This window comes from Scardinius erythrophthalmus (assembly GCF_964197995.2).
Source record: "Scardinius erythrophthalmus genome assembly, chromosome: 1".
Lineage (NCBI taxonomy): Eukaryota > Metazoa > Chordata > Actinopteri > Cypriniformes > Leuciscidae > Scardinius > Scardinius erythrophthalmus.
The window spans coordinates 44,185,419-44,207,929 of record NC_138221.1 but is presented as its reverse complement, the minus strand read 5'-3'; the positions used below and the strand labels follow the sequence as shown (position 1 = coordinate 44,207,929).

The 22,511-nt window shown below is 35.6% G+C and overlaps 1 protein-coding gene across 1 annotated transcript in view; it reads right to left on the bottom strand.

Annotated features, from left to right (window-relative positions):
* Window positions 1-488: 488 nt before the first annotated feature.
* The window catches only part of LOC308697721 (uncharacterized protein), a 34,816-nt gene continuing 12,793 nt past the window's right edge, over window positions 489-22,511 (bottom strand). The window contains exons 4-23 of the mRNA XM_081377183.1: window positions 21,559-21,867; window positions 20,344-20,661; window positions 19,132-19,440; window positions 17,905-18,222; window positions 16,889-17,197; window positions 15,673-15,990; window positions 14,461-14,769; window positions 13,248-13,565; window positions 12,040-12,348; window positions 10,814-11,134; window positions 9,799-10,107; window positions 8,586-8,903; window positions 7,377-7,685; window positions 6,145-6,462; window positions 5,124-5,441; window positions 4,100-4,420; window positions 2,902-3,219; window positions 2,499-2,810; window positions 864-1,000; window positions 489-650 (exon numbers count right to left, since the gene is read on the bottom strand). Of these exons, the coding sequence (XP_081233309.1) occupies window positions 642-650; window positions 864-1,000; window positions 2,499-2,810; window positions 2,902-3,219; window positions 4,100-4,420; window positions 5,124-5,441; window positions 6,145-6,462; window positions 7,377-7,685; window positions 8,586-8,903; window positions 9,799-10,107; window positions 10,814-11,134; window positions 12,040-12,348; window positions 13,248-13,565; window positions 14,461-14,769; window positions 15,673-15,990; window positions 16,889-17,197; window positions 17,905-18,222; window positions 19,132-19,440; window positions 20,344-20,661; window positions 21,559-21,867 (5,807 nt within the window). The 3' untranslated portion in view covers window positions 489-641. The remainder of the gene's footprint in view (window positions 651-863; window positions 1,001-2,498; window positions 2,811-2,901; window positions 3,220-4,099; window positions 4,421-5,123; window positions 5,442-6,144; window positions 6,463-7,376; window positions 7,686-8,585; window positions 8,904-9,798; window positions 10,108-10,813; window positions 11,135-12,039; window positions 12,349-13,247; window positions 13,566-14,460; window positions 14,770-15,672; window positions 15,991-16,888; window positions 17,198-17,904; window positions 18,223-19,131; window positions 19,441-20,343; window positions 20,662-21,558; window positions 21,868-22,511) is intronic.

Here is a 22,511-nt window from a genome sequence, read left to right as displayed (position 1 = left end):
ATAGAAAAAAAAAGATGGACAGAAAAGGAAATGAAAAAACATGCTTCAGAAAACATAGCGAATAGCAGATGGAAGCGTTAAGTAACAGTCAAGCTGAAATAGCAACCAAAAGCAGAACTGAAACCCATCTGCATCTTTGAGACAGGGTTTAGCACATCTGCACAGGAAAGACACCTTTCCATTTACATAAATTTACTCTCCTGTTATGCAATTTATGTTTTAATATACTTTGCAGCATGAAATTTCACACTTACAAATATTCACACAAAGATGCCGTGCTTCAGTCACCCAATGAACAAAGTCTTGCAGATTTGGAAAAAATTAAGGATTGGATTTAAGAAATGTATGTGCAGTTTATTATATTCAAAAATTAAGAAAATAATTCAAAACCTAGTGGCACTGTATATAAACATTTTTAGAGCAACATTAGTTTATCATGCAAATCAGTATTTTTCCTTGAGATGTCAAAAAAAAAATACAAGAGAAGTCAAATCGTTTCTTTCTTTTATTAAAGTAAAATCTAAAAACAAACAAACTGCACAAATCACATATTTACAAAAAAAAAGAAGAAAAAGAATAACTGTCATAGTCTTAAAGCTGTTCTTCTGAAAGGCCTTGCATCATGTCCTTAAAGGGATCTTTCATTTCACCTGAAAGTATAATTTGACACCAATTACAGCAATGAAAACAATTTCTGTTTAACATGCATATATCAATAAAATAAATGTCAATAAAAACACAAAGCCATTTTTTTTGCATCATCTTTCTCCAAACGACAAGCAACTCAAATGCTCCTATAAAATCTTGTCTCATGTTTATCCTCAATAGAAAATTAGCTAGAAAAAGTGTATAAAAGTGTATACCTTAACAAAAGTAGCTCCTATGCTGTAGAACAAGCTGATGAGGAAAAGGAAAACAAAGGTTACAGCAGTGTTTGAACTGCCACTGTCATCTGTATCAATGGGTTCAAACAGGGGATGCTCTATCCACACGATCCACGCTGCGGAAACCAACAAGAACACATTCACATTAAGACACTGTCCAACACAAGCTGAGTATAAGAGTCTGGCATATTCCTGGTGTCTGTGATGATTTTAAACTATTAAAAAAATAATAGACTAAAGGCAGGATTTTGAAGATTTTAATCAATTCTCCTGTCCATCCTTATTTAAAATTAGACAGGTGGACTAAAGGCAGGAATATGCAGTCAAATTAAACCAATTAGAATAAGGGACAAAGAACCTTTAATGAACCATATCGTTTCTGAAAATTCAAATATTTAAAAAAAGGTGACCATGAATGTATCAATCAAAACGGCAAAGAAGTTGTGAATGTGTCTTGGCATGCTGTAGATGAACCGATGAGACTAAGAATTATCATTCTCTATGCCCTGAACTATAAAAAAAGGGAGAGCATTATGTGTCTGAGTGATCATAATATCAAACCGTTCAAATGACGTACAATACACACACCGACCAGTAAGCATTTACTCTCATTATTTAGAGTTTTATGTGCCTGCTAATGGTACTTTGTCTTCTGAATAAAATGATTTAAAAAATTGTAAGTATATATATTTTAAAGTAGCCTACTCTTAAAATGTCTCACTTTGATGTATTATTATTTGAACTGTTTAATGTTTTCATTTTTTAAATTTCAATTTATTTGGAGTTATGTTATGATGTCTTTGTGACCTTATATGCTCACATATACACAGGGACAGACACATGTAAAACTGACACGATAACATAAATTAAGTGCACAGGAAATATGCTTAGTTTCTTTTTTTATTAGTCTTTTACTAAATGTGATATGCATGAAAATCTCTCAAAAAGCAGGAAGCCACAAACATTAAAGACGAACACACTTACAATTATGGACATGTAACTCAAAAACAAAAAGAAACACAAGATGAACAAGATAGACACTCAACAAGCATCACAGGAAGACATCACATGCAAAACGATATATTCCAGGATGCAGGGGTATTCAGATTAATTACAACTGGCTTATCAGTATAATCAGCAATAGATCTTGTCAGTACGCGCATTTTTTCGTCAATGGTTTCATGGTACACTACACAACTGTAGACTGTACCACTCGTCCATTCGGAAGAATCCACTGTGATCTGACTGTAGACCGAGAAGTATTTATCATTCTGCATTGGCTGGCTAGTTATGTGCTTGTACCCATTCGCAGGTTCATCATCAACAAGCCAAGACACAAACACCTCCTTGGGGTAGAAATCCTTCACATAACATGTCAGGGTCACCATTTCCCCCTCTTTGTACTCTGGCGGTGCTAACAGGTAAACAGAGGGTATTTTGCTTTCTTTACCTAGTAAGACAAGTTCACAATTAAGACCAGAATACTGAGTCACTCATTTTCTTGTTATTATTTTTTGATAAACTTCATTGTCAATTGTAATGAAGACTGTATATATCAAGAGACCTTGTGGAAGCAAGAACTGTGTAACATTTTACAAAAAGAAAAAAACATACCTTTTTCTCTGGTGAACTTCTCCTCCTTGGGCTGTGATAGGACTGAGTGTTCAACTGTGCACGTAAATGTTGTGCCATTGCTCCATTCTTCATAGCCTATAGGGACTTTAAGTTCCACTTTTATTTTGTTCTTGACATCGTCCTCTGATGCCTCAGCGATGATGAAATCATTTGCTTTAATCTCTATTTTTTTGAATCCTGTATTTTCTCCAGAAGCTTTGCACTTCAGCTCTCCTCGTCTATTTTTCAGCATGTCTTCAAGGGAGGGGGGAACTATATCAACAGCAATATCGCTGCACTCTTGCATAGAAGCTATGTACAAAAATCAGACATGCAACAGGTTAGAGAGAGGTAAACATCTTATGAATAATGAAACATTCACAATCCTCAAGAGAAAACATACGTGTATATTGGGCCTCTTTGACTTGCTTTCCTGTCTTGTGCTCGAACTCGCATTTAACTTTTACGTCTGCGTTCGTCCATTTGTCGGCACTGATTTGAAAAATGCTTGTGGCACTATACAAGGTTACTGAGGCATTCTTCTTACTTGTGTCACTGGTGTCTATCGCATTTTTCACCTTATCATCCAGAAACCACTTTAACGAGTATGCTTTAGGCGAAAACTGCCGGGCTGAACACAAGAAGGTTGCTGTCCCACTCTCTAACTCCTTTTCTGTAGGTTCTGTTAAGACGACAGTTGCAGACTGATCTGGCGGTGGAGCTGGCAACATACAGGAGAAAACAGAGAGAACATGAAAAGCATCAAAATGTAATGATTCAATTTTTTATTATTTATTTTTAATCACATTTTATTTAGGGTGACTTGTAACATCTTGTCCAGGGACTACGGATGAAAAATAGCCTTTGGCTAATTCTGGTACATTTACAGGAATGTTTTTATTAATGTACAATGTCCCTGTCAAACTAAAAAAAAAAAAAAAATTGGTGCAACATGCTTTATTAGGAAAAGCACACAGATGCTCTTGAGTTTGAACGTAAATGTTAATTGTTGTGGCCTATACTTATATTTAACTTATTATTTTCTTTTCTTTTTCCTTTATCTTTTGTTTATAAAACAAGAAGACATCTCATATGCCACTGTATTCCCTGGCATGAGGTCAGAGAAAAAGTATTTCTAAAGGACTAAGCATATTATGTGCTTTTCTGTTCTAATGTTTTTTAGATCTTTAGCCTTGCTGTTCTCAGCTAGTGTAAAACATTTACTGTCATTAGACTTTGATAAAGGACAACTGCTTGACATGCACAAAAATATAAAAGCAGGTTCATTAAAAAAAGTTCAATCAATGATTTGACAAAACTATAAGAGTGTGCTAAAATGTCTCTTCAAACATGAGCCTCCTCAAAGAAAATCATCAATCTTGACCCAACAGCAATACAATAGAGAGGGACACATGAAGTAGATACATTGTCAAATGTAAAATGTTAGACATTTCAGGGATGTAACTTGGACTATATCAACAGCAATATCGCTGCAGTCTTGCATAGAAGCTATGTACAAAAATCAGACATGCAACAGATTTAGAGAGAGGTAAACATCTTATGAATAATGAAACATTCACAATCCTCAAGAGAAAACATACCTGGATGTTGGGCCTCTCTGACTTGTTTTCCCGTCTTGTGGTCGAACTCGCACTTAACTTTTACGTCTGCGTTCGTCCATTTGTCGGCAGTGATTTGAAAAATGCTTGCTGCACTATACAAGGTTACTGAGGCCTTCTTCTCACTTGTGTCACTGGTGTTTATCGCATTTTTCACCTCCTTACCATCCAGAAACCACTTAAACGAGTATGCTTTAGGCGAAAACTGCCGGGCTGAACACAAGAAGGTTGCTGTCCCATTCTCTAACTCCTTTTCTGTAGGTTCTTTTAAGACGACAGTTGCAGACTGATCTGGCGGTGGAGCTGGCAACATACAGGAGAAAACAGAGAGGACATGAAAAGCAAGAAAATGCTTGCTTTTTCTCAAAATGTAATGATTCAATTTTTTATTATGTATTTTTAATCACATTTTCTTTAGGGTGACTTGTAACATCTTGTCCAGGGACTACGGATGAAAAATAGCCTTTGGCTAATTCTGGTACATTTACAGGATGTTTTTATTAATGTACAATGTCCCTGTCAAACTAAAAAAAAAAAAAAAAAAAAAAAAAATTGGTGCAACATGCTTTATTAGGCAAAGCACACAGATGCTCTTGAGTTTGAACGTCAATGTTAAATGTTGTAGCCTATATTTATATTTAACTTATTATTTTCTTTTATTTTTCCTTTATCTTTTGTGTATAAAACAAGAAGAAATCTCATATGCCATTGTTTTTCCTGGCATGAGGTCAGAGAAAAAGTATTTCTAAAGGAGCTTCCTCAAAGAAAATCATCAATCTTGACCCAACAGCAATACAATAGAGAGGGACACATGAAGTAGATACATTGTCAAATGTATAATGTTAGACATTTCAGGGATGTAACTTGGACTATATCAAAAGCAATATCGCTGCAGTCTTGCATATATGTGTTGCCTATGTACAAAAATCAGACATGCAACAGATTTAGAGAGAGGTAAACATCTTATGAATATAGAAACATTCACAATCCTCAAGAGAAAACATACCTGGATGTTGGGCCTCTCTGACTTGCTTTCCCGTCTTGTGGTCGAACTCGCATTTAACTTTTATGTCTGTGTTCGTCCATGTGTCGGCACTGATTTGAAAAATGCTTGTGGCACTATACAAGGTTACTGAGGCATTCTTCTCACTTGTGTCATAGGTGTCTATCGCATTTTTCACCTTATCATCCAGAAACCACTTTAACGAGTATTTTTTAGGCGAAAACTGCCAGGCTGAACACAAGAAGGTTGCTGTCCCACTCTCTAACTCCTTTTCTGTAGGTTCTTTTAAGACGACAGTTGCAGACTGATCTGGCGGTGGAGCTGGCAACATACAGGAGAAAGCAGAGAGGACATGAAAAGCAAGAAAATGCTTGCTTTTTCTCAAAATGTAATGATTCAATTTTTTATTATGTATTTTTAATCACATTTTCTTTAGGGTGACTTGTAACATCTTGTCCAGGGACTACGGATGAAAAATAGCCTTTGGCTAATTCTGGTACATTTACAGGATGTTTTTATTAATGTACAATGTCCCTGTCAAACTAAAAAAAAAAAAAAAAAAAAAAAAAATTGGTGCAACATGCTTTATTAGGCAAAGCACACAGATGCTCTTGAGTTTGAACGTCAATGTTAAATGTTGTAGCCTATATTTATATTTAACTTATTATTTTCTTTTATTTTTCCTTTATCTTTTGTGTATAAAACAAGAAGAAATCTCATATGCCATTGTTTTTCCTGGCATGAGGTCAGAGAAAAAGTATTTCTAAAGGAGCTTCCTCAAAGAAAATCATCAATCTTGACCCAACAGCAATACAATAGAGAGGGACACATGAAGTAGATACATTGTCAAATGTATAATGTTAGACATTTCAGGGATGTAACTTGGACTATATCAAAAGCAATATCGCTGCAGTCTTGCATATATGTGTTGCCTATGTACAAAAATCAGACATGCAACAGATTTAGAGAGAGGTAAACATCTTATGAATATAGAAACATTCACAATCCTCAAGAGAAAACATACCTGGATGTTGGGCCTCTCTGACTTGCTTTCCCGTCTTGTGGTCGAACTCGCATTTAACTTTTATGTCTGTGTTCGTCCATGTGTCGGCACTGATTTGAAAAATGCTTGTGGCACTATACAAGGTTACTGAGGCATTCTTCTCACTTGTGTCATAGGTGTCTATCGCATTTTTCACCTTATCATCCAGAAACCACTTTAACGAGTATTTTTTAGGCGAAAACTGCCAGGCTGAACACAAGAAGGTTGCTGTCCCACTCTCTAACTCCTTTTCTGTAGGTTCTTTTAAGACGACAGTTGCAGACTGATCTGGCGGTGGAGCTGGCAACATACAGGAGAAAGCAGAGAGGACATGAAAAGCAAGAAAATGCTTGCTTTTTCTCAAAATGTAATGATTCAATTTTCTATTATGTATTTTTAATCACATTTTCTTTAGGGTGACTTGTAACATCTTGTCCAGGGACTACGGATGAAAAATAGCCTTTGGCTAATTCTGGTACATTTACAGGAATGTTTTTATTAATGTACAACGTCCCTGTCAAACAAAAAAAAAAAAAAAAAAAAAAAAAAAAAAAAATTGGTGCAACATGCTTTATTAGGCAAAGCACACAGATGCTCTTGAGTTTGAATGTCAGTGTTAAATGTTGTAGCCTATATTTATATTTAACTTATTATTTTCTTTTATTTTTCCTTTATCTTTTGTTTATAAAACAAGAAGACATCTCATATGCTATTGTTTTCCCTGGCATGAGGTCAGAGAAAAGTATTTCTAAAGGACTAAGCATATTATGTGCTTTTCTGTTCTAATGTTTTTTAGATCTTTAGCCTTGCTGTTCTCAGCTAGTGTAAAACATTTACTGTCATTAGACTTTGATAAAGGACAACTGCTTGACATGCACAAAAATATAAAAGCAGGTTCATTAAAAAAAGTTCAATCAATGATTTGACAAAACTATAAGAGTGTGCTAAAATGTCTCTTCAAACATGAGCCTCCTCAAAGAAAATCATCAATCTTGACCCAACAGCAATACAATAGAGAGGGACACATGAAGTAGATACATTGTCAAATGTAAAATTTTAGACATTTCAGGGATGTAACTTGGACTATATCAACAGCAATATCGCTGCACTCTTGCATAGAAGCTATGTACAAAAAACAGACATGCAACAGATTTAGAGAGAGGTAAACATCTTATGAATAATGAAACATTCACAATCCTCAAGAGAAAACATACCTGGATGTTGGGCCTCTCTGACTTGTTTTCCCGTCTTGTGGTCGAACTCGCACTTAACTTTTACGTCTGCGTTCGTCCATTTGTCGGCAGTGATTTGAAAAATGCTTGCTGCACTATACAAGGTTACTGAGGCCTTCTTCTCACTTGTGTCACTGGTGTTTATCGCATTTTTCACCTCCTTACCATCCAGAAACCACTTTAACGAGTATGCTTTAGGCGAAAACTGCCGGGCTGAACACAAGAAGGTTGCTGTCCCACTCTCTAACTCCTTTTCTGTAGGTTCTTTTAAGACGACAGTTGCAGGCTGATCTGGAAGTGGCAACATACAGGAGAAAGCGGAGAGGACATGAAAAGCAAGAAAATGCTTGCTTTTTCTCAAAATGTAATGATTCAATTTTCTATTATGTATTTTTAATCACATTTTCTTTAGGGTGACTTGTAACATCTTGTCCAGGGACTACGGATGAAAAATACCCTTTGGCTAATTCTGGTACATTTACAGGATGTTTTTATTAATGTACAATGTCCCTGTCAAAAAAAAAAAAAAATGGTGCAACATGCTTTATTAGGCAAAGCACACAGATGCTCTTGAGTTTGAACGTAAATGTTAAATGTTGTGGCCCATATTTATATTTAACTTATTATTCTTTTCTTTTTCCTTTAAATTTTGTTTATAAAACAAGAAGAAATCTCATATGCCACTGTATTCCCTGGCATGAGGTCAGAGAAAAAGTATTTCTAAAGGACTAAGCATATTATGTACTTTTCTGTTCTAATGTTTTTTAGATATTTATCCTTGCTGTTCTCGGCTAGTGTAAAACATTTACTGTCATTAGACTTTGATAAAGGACAACTGCTTGACATGCACACAAATATAAAAGCAGGTTCATTAAAAAAGTTCAATCAATGATTTGACAAAACTATAAGAGTGTGCTAAAATGTCTCTTCAAACATGAGCCTCCTCAAAGAAAATAATCAATCTTGACCCAACAGCAATACAATAGAGAGGGACACATGAAGTAGATACATTGTCAAATGTAAAATGTTAGACATTTCAGGGATGTAACTTGGACTATATCAACAGCAATATCGCTGCAGTCTTGCATATATGTGTTGCCTATGTACAAAAATCAGACATGCAACAGATTTAGAGAGAGGTAAACATCTTATGAATATAGAAACATTCACAATCCTCAAGAGAAAACATACCTGGATGTTGGGCCTCTCTGACTTGCTTTCCCGTCTTGTGGTCGAACTCGCACTTAACTTTTATGTCTGTGTTCGTCCATGTGTCGGCACTGATTTGAAAAATGCTTGTGGCACTATACAAGGTTACTGAGGCATTCTTCTCACTTGTGTCATAGGTGTCTATCGCATTTTTCACCTTATCACCCAGAAACCACTTTAACGAGTATTTTTTAGGTGAAAACTGCCAGGCTGAACACAAGAAGGTTGCTGTCCCACTCTCTAACTCCTTTTCTGTAGGCTCTTTTAAGACGACAGTTGCAGACTGATCTGGCGGTGGAGCTGGCAACATACAGGAGAAAACAGAGAGAACATGAAAAGCAAGAAAATACTTGCTTTTTCTCAAAATGTAATGATTCAATTTTCTATTATGTATTTTTAATCACATTTTATTTAGGGTGACTTGTAACATCTTGTCCAGGGACTACGGATGAAAAATAGCCTTTGGCTAATTCTGGTACATTTACAGGAATGTTTTTATTAATGTACAACGTCCCTGTCAAACTAAAAAAAAAAAATAATTGGTGCAACATGCTTTATTAGGCAAAGCACACAGATGCTCTTGAGTTTGAACGTAAATGTTAATTGTTGTGGCCTATACTTATATTTAACTTATTATTTTCTTTTATTTTTCCTTTATCTTTTGTTTATAAAACAAGACATCTCATATGCCACTGTATTCCCTGGCATGAGGTCAGAGAAAAAGTATTTCTAAAGGACTAAGCATATTATGTACTTTTCTGTTCTAATGTTTTTTAGATCTTTAGCCTTGCTGTTCTCAGCTAGTGTAAAACATTTACTGTCATTAGACTTTGATAAAGGACAACTGCTTGACATGCACAAAAATATAAAAGCAGGTTCATTAAAAAAATTTAAATCAATGATTTGACAAAACTATAAGAGTGTGCTAAAATGTCTCTTCAAACATGAGCCTCCTCAAAGAAAATCATCAATCTTGACCCAACAGCAATACAATAGAGAGGGACACATGAAGTAGCTACATTGTCAAATGTAAAATTTTAGACATTTCAGGGATGTAACTTGGACTATATCAACAGCAATATCGCTGCACTCTTGCATAGAAGCTATGTACAAAAATCAGACGTGCAACAGATTTAGAGAGAGGTAAACATCTTATGAATAATGAAACATTCACAATCCTCAAGAGAAAACATACCTGGATGTTGGGCCTCTCTGACTTGTTTTCCCGTCTTGTGGTCGAACTCGCACTTAACTTTTACGTCTGCGTTCGTCCATTTGTCGGCAGTGATTTGAAAAATGCTTGCTGCACTATACAAGGTTACTGAGGCCTTCTTCTCACTTGTGTCATAGGTGTCTATCGCATTTTTCACCTCCTTACCATCCAGAAACCACTTAAACGAGTATGCTTTAGGCGAAAACTGCCGGGCTGAACACAAGAAGGTTGCTGTCCCATTCTCTAACTCCTTTTCTGTAGGTTCTTTTAAGACGACAGCTGCAGGCTGATCTGGAAGTGGCAACATACAGGAGAAAGCAGAGAGGACATGAAAAGCAAGAAAATGCTTGCTTTTTCTCAAAATGTAATGATTCAATTTTCTATTATGTATTTTTAATCACATTTTCTTTAGGGTGACTTGTAACATCTTGTCCAGGGACTACGGATGAAAAATAGCCTTTGGCTAATTGTGGTACATTTACAGGATGTTTTTATTAATGTACAATGTCCCTGCCAAACTAAAAAAAAAAAAAAAAAAAAAAAAAAAAAAATTGGTGCAACATGCTTTATTAGGCAAAGCACACAGATGCTCTTGAGTTTGAACGTCAATGTTAAATGTTGTAGCCAATATTTATATTTAACTTATTATTCTTTTCTTTTTCCTTTATCTTTTGTGTATAAAACAAGAAGAAATCTCATATGCCATTGTTTTTCCTGGCATGAGGTCAGAGAAAAAGTATTTCTAAAGGAGCTTCCTCAAAGAAAATCATCAATCTTGACCCAACAGCAATACAATAGAGAGGGACACATGAAGTAGCTACATTGTCAAATGTAAAATGTTAGACATTCCAGGGATGTAACTTGGACTATATCAACAGCAATATCGCTGCAGTCTTGCATATAATCTATGTACAAAAATCAGACATGCAACAGATTTAGAGAGAGGTAAACATCTTATGAATAATGAAACATTCACAATCCTCAAGAGAAAACATACCTGGATGTTGGGCCTCTCTGACTTGCTTTCCCGTCTTGTGGTCGAACTCGCATTTAACTTTTATGTCTGTGTTCGTCCATGTGTCGGCACTGATTTGAAAAATGCTTGTGGCACTATACAAGGTTACTGAGGCATTCTTCTCACTTGTGTCATAGGTGTCTATCGCATTTTTCACCTCCTTACCATCCAGAAACCACTTTAACGAGTATTTTTTAGGCGAAAACTGCCAGGCTGAACACAAGAAGGTTGCTGTCCCACTCTCTAACTCCTTTTCTGTAGGTTCTTTTAAGACGACAGTTGCAGACTGATCTGGCGGTGGAGCTGGCAACATACAGGAGAAAACAGAGAGAACATGAAAAGCAAGAAAATGCTTGCTTTTTCTCAAAATGTAATGATTCAATTTTCTATTATGTATTTTTAATCACATTTTCTTTAGGGTGACTTGTAACATCTTGTCCAGGGACTACGGATGAAAAATAGCCTTTGGCTAATTCTGGTACATTTACAGGAATGTTTTTATTAATGTACAACGTCCCTGTCAAACAAACAAAAAAAAAAAAAAAAAAATTGGTGCAACATGCTTTATTAGGCAAAGCACACAGATGCTCTTGAGTTTGAATGTCAGTGTTAAATGTTGTAGCCTATATTTATATTTAACTTATTATTTTCTTTTATTTTTCCTTTATCTTTTGTTTATAAAACAAGAAGACATCTCATATGCCACTGTATTCCCTGGCATGAGGTCAGAGAAAAAGTATTTCTAAAGGACTAAGCATATTATGTGCTTTTCTGTTCTAATGTTTTTTAGATCTTTAGCCTTGCTGTTCTCAGCTAGTGTAAAACATTTACTGTCATTAGACTTTGATAAAGGACAACTGCTTGACATGCACAAAAATATAAAAGCAGGTTCATTAAAAAAATTTAAATCAATGATTTGACAAAACTATAAGAGTGTGCTAAAATGTCTCTTCAAACATGAGCCTCCTCAAAGAAAATCATCAATCTTGACCCAACAGCAATACAATAGAGAGGGACACATGAAGTAGCTACATTGTCAAATGTAAAATTTTAGACATTTCAGGGATGTAACTTGGACTATATCAACAGCAATATCGCTGCACTCTTGCATAGAAGCTATGTACAAAAATCAGACATGCAACAGATTTAGAGAGAGGTAAACATCTTATGAATAATGAAACATTCACAATCCTCAAGAGAAAACATACCTGGATGTTGGGCCTCTCTGACTTGTTTTCCCGTCTTGTGGTCGAACTCGCACTTAACTTTTACGTCTGCGTTCGTCCATTTGTCGGCAGTGATTTGAAAAATGCTTGCTGCACTATACAAGGTTACTGAGGCCTTCTTCTCACTTGTGTCACTGGTGTTTATCGCATTTTTCACCTCCTTACCATCCAGAAACCACTTAAACGAGTATGCTTTAGGCGAAAACTGCCGGGCTGAACACAAGAAGGTTGCTGTCCCACTCTCTAACTCCTTTTCTGTAGGTTCTTTTAAGACGACAGTTGCAGGCTGATCTGGAAGTGGCAACATACAGGAGAAAGCGGAGAGGACATGAAAAGCAAGAAAATGCTTGCTTTTTCTCAAAATGTAATGATTCAATTTTCCATTATGTATTTTTAATCACATTTTCTTTAGGGTGACTTGTAACATCTTGTCCAGGGACTACGGATGAAAAATACCCTTTGGCTAATTCTGGTACATTTACAGGATGTTTTTATTAATGTACAATGTCCCTGTCAAAAAAAAAAAAAATGGTGCAACATGCTTTATTAGGCAAAGCACAAAGATGCTCTTGAGTTTGAACGTAAATGTTAAATGTTGTGGCCCATATTTATATTTAACTTATTATTCTTTTCTTTTTCCTTTAAATTTTGTTTATAAAACAAGAAGAAATCTCATATGCCACTGTATTCCCTGGCATGAGGTCAGAGAAAAAGTATTTCTAAAGGACTAAGCATATTATGTACTTTTCTGTTCTAATGTTTTTTAGATATTTATCCTTGCTGTTCTCGGCTAGTGTAAAACATTTACTGTCATTAGACTTTGATAAAGGACAACTGCTTGACATGCACACAAATATAAAAGCAGGTTCATTAAAAAAGTTCAATCAATGATTTGACAAAACTATAAGAGTGTGCTAAAATGTCTCTTCAAACATGAGCCTCCTCAAAGAAAATAATCAATCTTGACCCAACAGCAATACAATAGAGAGGGACACATGAAGTAGATACATTGTCAAATGTAAAATGTTAGACATTTCAGGGATGTAACTTGGACTATATCAACAGCAATATCGCTGCAGTCTTGCATATATGTGTTGCCTATGTACAAAAATCAGACATGCAACAGATTTAGAGAGAGGTAAACATCTTATGAATATAGAAACATTCACAATCCTCAAGAGAAAACATACCTGGATGTTGGGCCTCTCTGACTTGCTTTCCCGTCTTGTGGTCGAACTCGCACTTAACTTTTATGTCTGTGTTCGTCCATGTGTCGGCACTGATTTGAAAAATGCTTGTGGCACTATACAAGGTTACTGAGGCATTCTTCTCACTTGTGTCACTGGTGTCTATCGCATTTTTCACCTTATCATCCAGAAACCACTTTAACGAGTATTTTTTAGGTGAAAACTGCCAGGCTGAACACAAGAAGGTTGCTGTCCCACTCTCTAACTCCTTTTCTGTAGGCTCTTTTAAGACGACAGTTGCAGACTGATCTGGCGGTGGAGCTGGCAACATACAAGAGAAAACAGAGAGAACATGAAAAGCAAGAAAATACTTGCTTTTTCTCAAAATGTAATGATTCAATTTTCTATTATGTATTTTTAATCACATTTTATTTAGGGTGACTTGTAACATCTTGTCCAGGGACTACGGATGAAAAATAGCCTTTGGCTAATTCTGGTACATTTACAGGAATGTTTTTATTAATGTACAACGTCCCTGTCAAACTAAAAAAAAATAATAATTGGTGCAACATGCTTTATTAGGCAAAGCACACAGATGCTCTTGAGTTTGAACGTAAATGTTAATTGTTGTGGCCTATACTTATATTTAACTTATTATTTTCTTTTATTTTTCCTTTATCTTTTGTTTATAAAACAAGACATCTCATATGCCACTGTATTCCCTGGCATGAGGTCAGAGAAAAAGTATTTCTAAAGGACTAAGCATATTATGTACTTTTCTGTTCTAATGTTTTTTAGATCTTTAGCCTTGCTGTTCTCAGCTAGTGTAAAACATTTACTGTCATTAGACTTTGATAAAGGACAACTGCTTGACATGCACAAAAATATAAAAGCAGGTTCATTAAAAAAAGTTCAATCAATGATTTGACAAAACTATAAGAGTGTGCTAAAATGTCTCTTCAAACATGAGCCTCCTCAAAGAAAATCATCAATCTTGACCCAACAGCAATACAATAGAGAGGGACACATGAAGTAGCTACATTGTCAAATGTAAAATTTTAGACATTTCAGGGATGTAACTTGGACTATATCAACAGCAATATCGCTGCACTCTTGCATAGAAGCTATGTACAAAAATCAGACATGCAACAGATTTAGAGAGAGGTAAACATCTTATGAATAATGAAACATTCACAATCCTCAAGAGAAAACATACCTGGATGTTGGGCCTCTCTGACTTGCTTTCCCGTCTTGTGGTCGAACTCGCACTTAACTTTTACGTCTGCGTTCGTCCATTTGTCGGCAGTGATTTGAAAAATGCTTGCTGCACTATACAAGGTTACTGAGGCCTTCTTCTCACTTGTGTCACTGGTGTTTATCGCATTTTTCACCTCCTTACCATCCAGAAACCACTTAAACGAGTATGCTTTAGGCGAAAACTGCCGGGCTGAACACAAGAAGGTTGCTGTCCCACTCTCTAACTCCTTTTCTGTAGGTTCTTTTAAGACGACAGCTGCAGGCTGATCTGGAAGTGGCAACATACAGGAGAAAGCAGAGAGGACATGAAAAGCAAGAAAATGCTTGCTTTTTCTCAAAATGTAATGATTCAATTTTCTATTATGTATTTTTAATCACATTTTCTTTAGGGTGACTTGTAACATCTTGTCCAGGGACTACGGATGAAAAATAGCCTTTGGCTAATTCTGGTACATTTACAGGATGTTTTTATTAATGTACAATGTCCCTGTCAAAAAAAAAAAAAAAAAATGGTGCAACATGCTTTATTAGGCAAAGCACACAGATGCTCTTGAGTTTGAACGTAAATGTTAAATGTTGTGGCCCATATTTATATTTAACTTATTATTCTTTTCTTTTTCCTTTAAATTTTGTTTATAAAACAAGACGAAATCTCATATGCTATTGTTTTCCCTGGCATGAGGTCAGAGAAAAAGTATTTCTAAAGGACTAAGCATATTATGTACTTTTCTGTTCTAATGTTTTTTAGATATTTATCCTTGCTGTTCTCGGCTAGTGTAAAACATTTACTGTCATTAGACTTTGATAAAGGACAACTGCTTGACATGCACACAAATATAAAAGCAGGTTCATTAAAAAAGTTCAATCAATGATTTGACAAAACTATAAGAGTGTGCTAAAATGTCTCTTCAAACATGAGCCTCCTCAAAGAAAATCATCAATCTTGACCCAACAGCAATACAATAGAGAGGGACACATGAAGTAGCTACATTGTCAAATGTAAAATGTTAGACATTTCAGGGATGTAACTTGGACTATATAAACAGCAATATCGCTGCAGTCTTGCATATATGTGTTGCCTATGTACAAAAATCAGACATGCAACAGATTTAGAGAGAGGTAAACATCTTATGAATATAGAAACATTCACAATCCTCAAGAGAAAACATACCTGGATGTTGGGCCTCTCTGACTTGCTTTCCCGTCTTGTGGTCGAACTCGCACTTAACTTTTATGTCTGTGTTCGTCCATGTGTCGGCACTGATTTGAAAAATGCTTGTGGCACTATACAAGGTTACTGAGGCATTCTTCTCACTTGTGTCACTGGTGTCTATCGCATTTTTCACCTTATCATCCAGAAACCACTTTAACGAGTATTTTTTAGGCGAAAACTGCCGGGCTGAACACAAGAAGGTTGCTGTCCCACTCTCTAACTCCTTTTCTGTAGGCTCTTTTAAGACGACAGTTGCAGACTGATCTGGCGGTGGAGCTGGCAACATACAAGAGAAAACAGAGAGAACATGAAAAGTAAGAAAATGCTTGCTTTTTCTCAAAATGTAATGATTCAATTTTCTATTATGTATTTTTAATCACATTTTATTTAGGGTGACTTGTAACATCTTGTCCAGGGACTACGGATGAAAAATAGCCTTTGGCTAATTCTGGTACATTTACAGGAATGTTTTTATTAATGTACAACGTCCCTGTCAAACTAAAAAAAAAAAAGAATTGGTGCAACATGCTTTATTAGGAAAAGCACACAGATGCTCTTGAGTTTGAACGTAAATGTTAATTGTTGTGGCCTATACTTATATTTAACTTATTATTTTCTTTTATTTTTCCTTTATCTTTTGTTTATAAAACAAGAAGACATCTCATATGCCACTGTATTCCCTGGCATGAGGTCAGAGAAAAAGTATTTCTAAAGGACTAAGCATATTATGTACTTTTCTGTTCTAATATTTTTTAGATCTTTAGCCTTGCTGTTCTCAGCTAGTGTATAACATTTACTGTCATTAGACTTTGATAAAGGACAACTGCTTGACATGCACACAAATATAAAAGCAGGTTCATTAAAAAAAGTTCAATCAATGATTTGACAAAACTATAAGAGTGTGCTAAAATGTCTCTTCAAACATCAGCCTCCTCAAAGAAAATCATCAATCTTGACCCAACAGCAATACAATAGAGAGGGACACATGAAGTAGATACATTGTCAAATGTAAAATTTTAGACATTTCAGGGATGTAACTTGGACTATATCAACAGCAATATCGCTGCAGTCTTGCATAGAAGCTATGTACAAAAATCAGACATGCAACAGATTTAGAGAGAGGTAAACATCTTATGAATAATGAAACATTCACAATCCTCAAGAGAAAACATACCTGGATGTTGGGCCTCTCTGACTTGTTTTCCCGTCTTGTGGTCGAACTCGCACTTAACTTTTACGTCTGTGTTCGTCCATTTGTCGGCACTGATTTGAAAAATGCTTGTTGCACTATACAAGGTTACTGAGGCCTTCTTCTCACTTGTGTCACTGGTGTTTATCGCATTTTTCACCTCCTTACCATCCAGAAACCACTTAAACGAGTATGCTTTAGGCGAAAACTGCCGGGCTGAACACAAGAAGGTTGCTGTCCCATTCTCTAACTCCTTTTCTGTAGGTTCTTTTAAGACGACAGTTGCAGGCTGATCTGGAAGTGGCAACATACAGGAGAAAACAGAGAGGACATGAAAAGCAAGAAAATGCTTGCTTTTTCTCAAAATGTAATGATTCAATTTTCTATTATGTATTTTTAATCACATTTTCTTTAGGGTGACTTGTAACATCTTGTCCAGGGACTACGGATGAAAAATAGCCTTTGGCTAATTCTGGTACATTTACAGGATGTTTTTATTAATGTACAATGTCCCTGTCAAACTAAAAAAAAAAAAAAAAAAAAAAAAAAAAAAATTGGTGCAACATGCTTTATTAGGCAAAGCACACAGATGCTCTTGAGTTTGAACGTCAATGTTAAATGTTGTAGCCTATATTTATATTTAACTTATTATTCTTTTCTTTTTCCTTTATCTTTTGTGTATAAAACAAGAAGAAATCTCATATGCCATTGTTTTTCCTGGCATGAGGTCTCGAGAAAAAGTATTTCTAAAGGAGCTTCCTCAAAGAAAATCATCAATCTTGACCCAACAGCAATACAATAGAGAGGGACACATGAAGTAGACACATTGTCAAATGTAAAATGTTAGACATTTCAGGGATGTAACTTGGACTATATCAACAGCAATATCGCTGCAGTCTTGCATATAATCTATGTACAAAAATCAGACATGCAACAGATTTAGAGAGAGGTAAACATCTTATGAATATAGAAACATTCACAATCCTCAAGAGAAAACATACCTGGATGTTGGGCCTCTCTGACTTGCTTTCCCGTCTTGTGGTCGAACTCGCACTTAACTTTTATGTCTGTGTTCGTCCATGTGTCGGCACTGATTTGAAAAATGCTTGTGGCACTATACAAGGTTACTGAGGCATTCTTCTCACTTGTGTCACTGGTGTCTATCGCATTTTTCACCTTATCATCCAGAAACCACTTTAACGAGTATTTTTTAGGCGAAAACTGCCAGGCTGAACACAAGAAGGTTGCTGTCCCACTCTCTAACTCCTTTTCTGTAGGTTCTTTTAAGACGACAGTTGCAGACTGATCTGGCGGTGGAGCTGGCAACATACAGGAGAAAACAGAGAGAACATGAAAAGCAAGAAAATGCTTGCTTTTTCTCAAAATGTAATGATTCAATTTTCTATTATGTATTTTTAATCACATTTTCTTTAGGGTGACTTGTAACATCTTGTCCAGGGACTACGGATGAAAAATAGCCTTTGGCTAATTCTGGTACATTTACAGGAATGTTTTTATTAATGTACAACGTCCCTGTCAAACTAAAAAAAAAAAAAAAAAAAAAAAAAATTGGTGCAACATGCTTTATTAGGCAAAGCACACAGATGCTCTTGAGTTTGAATGTCAGTGTTAAATGTTGTAGCCTATATTTATATTTAACTTATTATTTTCTTTTATTTTTCCTTTATCTTTTGTTTATAAAACAAGAAGACATCTCATATGCCACTGTATTCCCTGGCATGAGGTCAGAGAAAAAGTATTTCTAAAGGACTAAGCATATTATGTGCTTTTCTGTTCTAATGTTTTTTAGATCTTTAGCCTTGCTGTTCTCAGCTAGTGTAAAACATTTACTGTCATTAGACTTTGATAAAGGACAACTGCTTGACATGCACAAAAATATAAAAGCAGGTTCATTAAAAAAATTTAAATCAATGATTTGACAAAACTATAAGAGTGTGCTAAAATGTCTCTTCAAACATGAGCCTCCTCAAAGAAAATCATCAATCTTGACCCAACAGCAATACAATAGAGAGGGACACATGAAGTAGCTACATTGTCAAATGTAAAATTTTAGACATTTCAGGGATGTAACTTGGACTATATCAACAGCAATATCGCTGCAGTCTTGCATAGAAGCTATGTACAAAAATCAGACATGCAACAGATTTAGAGAGAGGTAAACATCTTATGAATAATGAAACATTCACAATCCTCAAGAGAAAACATACCTGGATGTTGGGCCTCTCTGACTTGTTTTCCCGTCTTGTGGTCGAACTCGCACTTAACTTTTACGTCTGCGTTCGTCCATTTGTCGGCAGTGATTTGAAAAATGCTTGCTGCACTATACAAGGTTACTGAGGCCTTCTTCTCACTTGTGTCACTGGTGTTTATCGCATTTTTCACCTCCTTACCATCCAGAAACCACTTAAACGAGTATGCTTTAGGCGAAAACTGCCGGGCTGAACACAAGAAGGTTGCTGTCCCATTCTCTAACTCCTTTTCTGTAGGTTCTTTTAAGACGACAGTTGCAGGCTGATCTGGAAGTGGCAACATACAGGAGAAAGCAGAGAGGACATGAAAAGCAAGAAAATGCTTGCTTTTTCTCAAAATGTAATGATTCAATTTTCTATTATGTATTTTTAATCACATTTTCTTCAGGGTGACTTGTAACATCTTGTCCAGGGACTACGGATGAAAAATACCCTTTGGCTAATTCTGGTACATTTACAGGATGTTTTTATTAATGTACAATGTCCCTGTCAAAAAAAAAAAAAAAAAATGGTGCAACATGCTTTATTAGGCAAAGCACAGAGATGCTCTTGAGTTTGAACGTAAATGTTAAATGTTGTGGCCCATATTTATATTTAACTTATTATTCTTTTCTTTTTCCTTTAAATTTTGTTTATAAAACAAGAAGAAATCTCATATGCTATTGTTTTCCCTGGCATGAGGTCAGAGAAAAAGTATTTCTAAAGGACTAAGCATATTATGTACTTTTCTGTTCTAATGTTTTTTAGATATTTATCCTTGCTGTTCTCGGCTAGTGTAAAACATTTACTGTCATTAGACTTTGATAAAGGACAACTGCTTGACATGCACACAAATATAAAAGCAGGTTCATTAAAAAAGTTCAATCAATGATTTGACAAAACTATAACAGTGTGCTAAAATGTCTCTTCAAACATGAGCCTCCTCAAAGAAAATCATCAATCTTGACCCAACAGCAATACAATAGAGAGGGACACATGAAGTAGCTACATTGTCAAATGTAAAATGTTAGACATTTCAGGGATGTAACTTGGACTATATCAACAGCAATATCGCTGCAGTCTTGCATATATGTGTTGCCTATGTACAAAAATCAGACATGCAACAGATTTAGAGAGAGGTAAACATCTTATGAATATAGAAACATTCACAATCCTCAAGAGAAAACATACCTGGATGTTGGGCCTCTCTGACTTGCTTTCCCGTCTTGTGGTCGAACTCGCACTTAACTTTTATGTCTGTGTTCGTCCATGTGTCGGCACTGATTTGAAAAATGCTTGTGGCACTATACAAGGTTACTGAGGCATTCTTCTTACTTGTGTCACTGGTGTCTATCGCATTTTTCACCTTATCATCCAGAAACCACTTTAACGAGTATTTTTTAGGCGAAAACTGCCAGGCTGAACACAAGAAGGTTGCTGTCCCACTCTCTAACTCCTTTTCTGTAGGTTCTTTTAAGACGACAGTTGCAGACTGATCTGGCGGTGGAGCTGGCAACATACAGGAGAAAACAGAGAGAACATGAAAAGCAAGAAAATGCTTGCTTTTTCTCAAAATGTAATGATTCAATTTTCTATTATGTATTTTTAATCACATTTTATTTAGGGTGACTTGTAACATCTTGTCCAGGGACTACGGATGAAAAATAGCCTTTGGCTAATTCTGGTACATTTACAGGATGTTTTTATTAATGTACAACGTCCCTGTCAAACTAAAAAAAAAAAAGAATTGGTGCAACATGCTTTATTAGGCAAAGCACACAGATGCTCTTGAGTTTGAATGTCAGTGTTAAATGTTGTGGCCTATATTTATATTTAACTTATTATTTTCTTTTATTTTTCCTTTATCTTTTGTTTATAAAACAAGAAGACATCTCATATGCCACTGTATTCCCTGGCATGAGGTCAGAGAAAAAGTATTTCTAAAGGACTAAGCATATTATGTACTTTTCTGTTCTAATGTTTTTTAGATCTATAGCCTTGCTGTTCTCAGCTAGTGTAAAACATTTACTGTCATTAGACTTTGATAAAGGACAACTGCTTGACATGCACAAAAATATAAAAGCAGGTTCATTAAAAAAAGTTCAATCAATGATTTGACAAAACTATAAGAGTGTGCTAAAATGTCTCTTCAAACATGAGCCTCCTCAAAGAAAATCATCAATCTTGACCCAACAGCAATACAATAGAGAGGGACACATGAAGTAGCTACATTGTCAAATGTAAAATTTTAGACATTTCAGGGATGTAACTTGGACTATATCAACAGCAATATCGCTGCAGTCTTGCATAGAAGCTATGTACAAAAATCAGACATGCAACAGATTTAGAGAGAGGTAAACATCTTATGAATAATGAAACATTCACAATCCTCAAGAGAAAACATACCTGGATGTTGGGCCTCTCTGACTTGCTTTCCCGTCTTGTGGTCGAACTCGCACTTAACTTTTACGTCTGTGTTCGTCCATTTGTCGGCACTGATTTGAAAAATGCTTGTTGCACTATACAAGGTTACTGAGGCCTTCTTCTCACTTGTGTCACTGGTGTTTATCGCATTTTTCACCTCCTTACCATCCAGAAACCACTTAAACGAGTATGCTTTAGGCGAAAACTGCCGGGCTGAACACAAGAAGGTTGCTGTCCCATTCTCTAACTCCTTTTCTGTAGGTTCTTTTAAGACGACAGTTGCAGGCTGATCTGGAAGTGGCAACATACAGGAGAAAACAGAGAGGACATGAAAAGCAAGAAAATGCTTGCTTTTTCTCAAAATGTAATGATTCAATTTTCTATTATGTATTTTTAATCACATTTTCTTTAGGGTGACTTGTAACATCTTGTCCAGGGACTACGGATGAAAAATAGCCTTTGGCTAATTCTGGTACATTTACAGGATGTTTTTATTAATGTACAATGTCCCTGTCAAACTAAAAAAAAAAAAAAAAAAAAAAAAAAATTGGTGCAACATGCTTTATTAGGCAAAGCACACAGATGCTCTTGAGTTTGAACGTCAATGTTAAATGTTGTAGCCTATATTTATATTTAACTTATTATTCTTTTCTTTTTTCCTTTATCTTTTGTGTATAAAACAAGAAGAAATCTCATATGCCATTGTTTTTCCTGGCATGAGGTCTCGAGAAAAAGTATTTCTAAAGGAGCCTCCTCAAAGAAAATCATCAATCTTGACCCAACAGCAATACAATAGAGAGGGACACATGAAGTAGATACATTGTCAAATGTAAAATGTTAGACATTTCAGGGATGTAACTTGGACTATATCAACAGCAATATCGCTGCAGTCTTGCATATAATCTATGTACAAAAATCAGACATGCAACAGATTT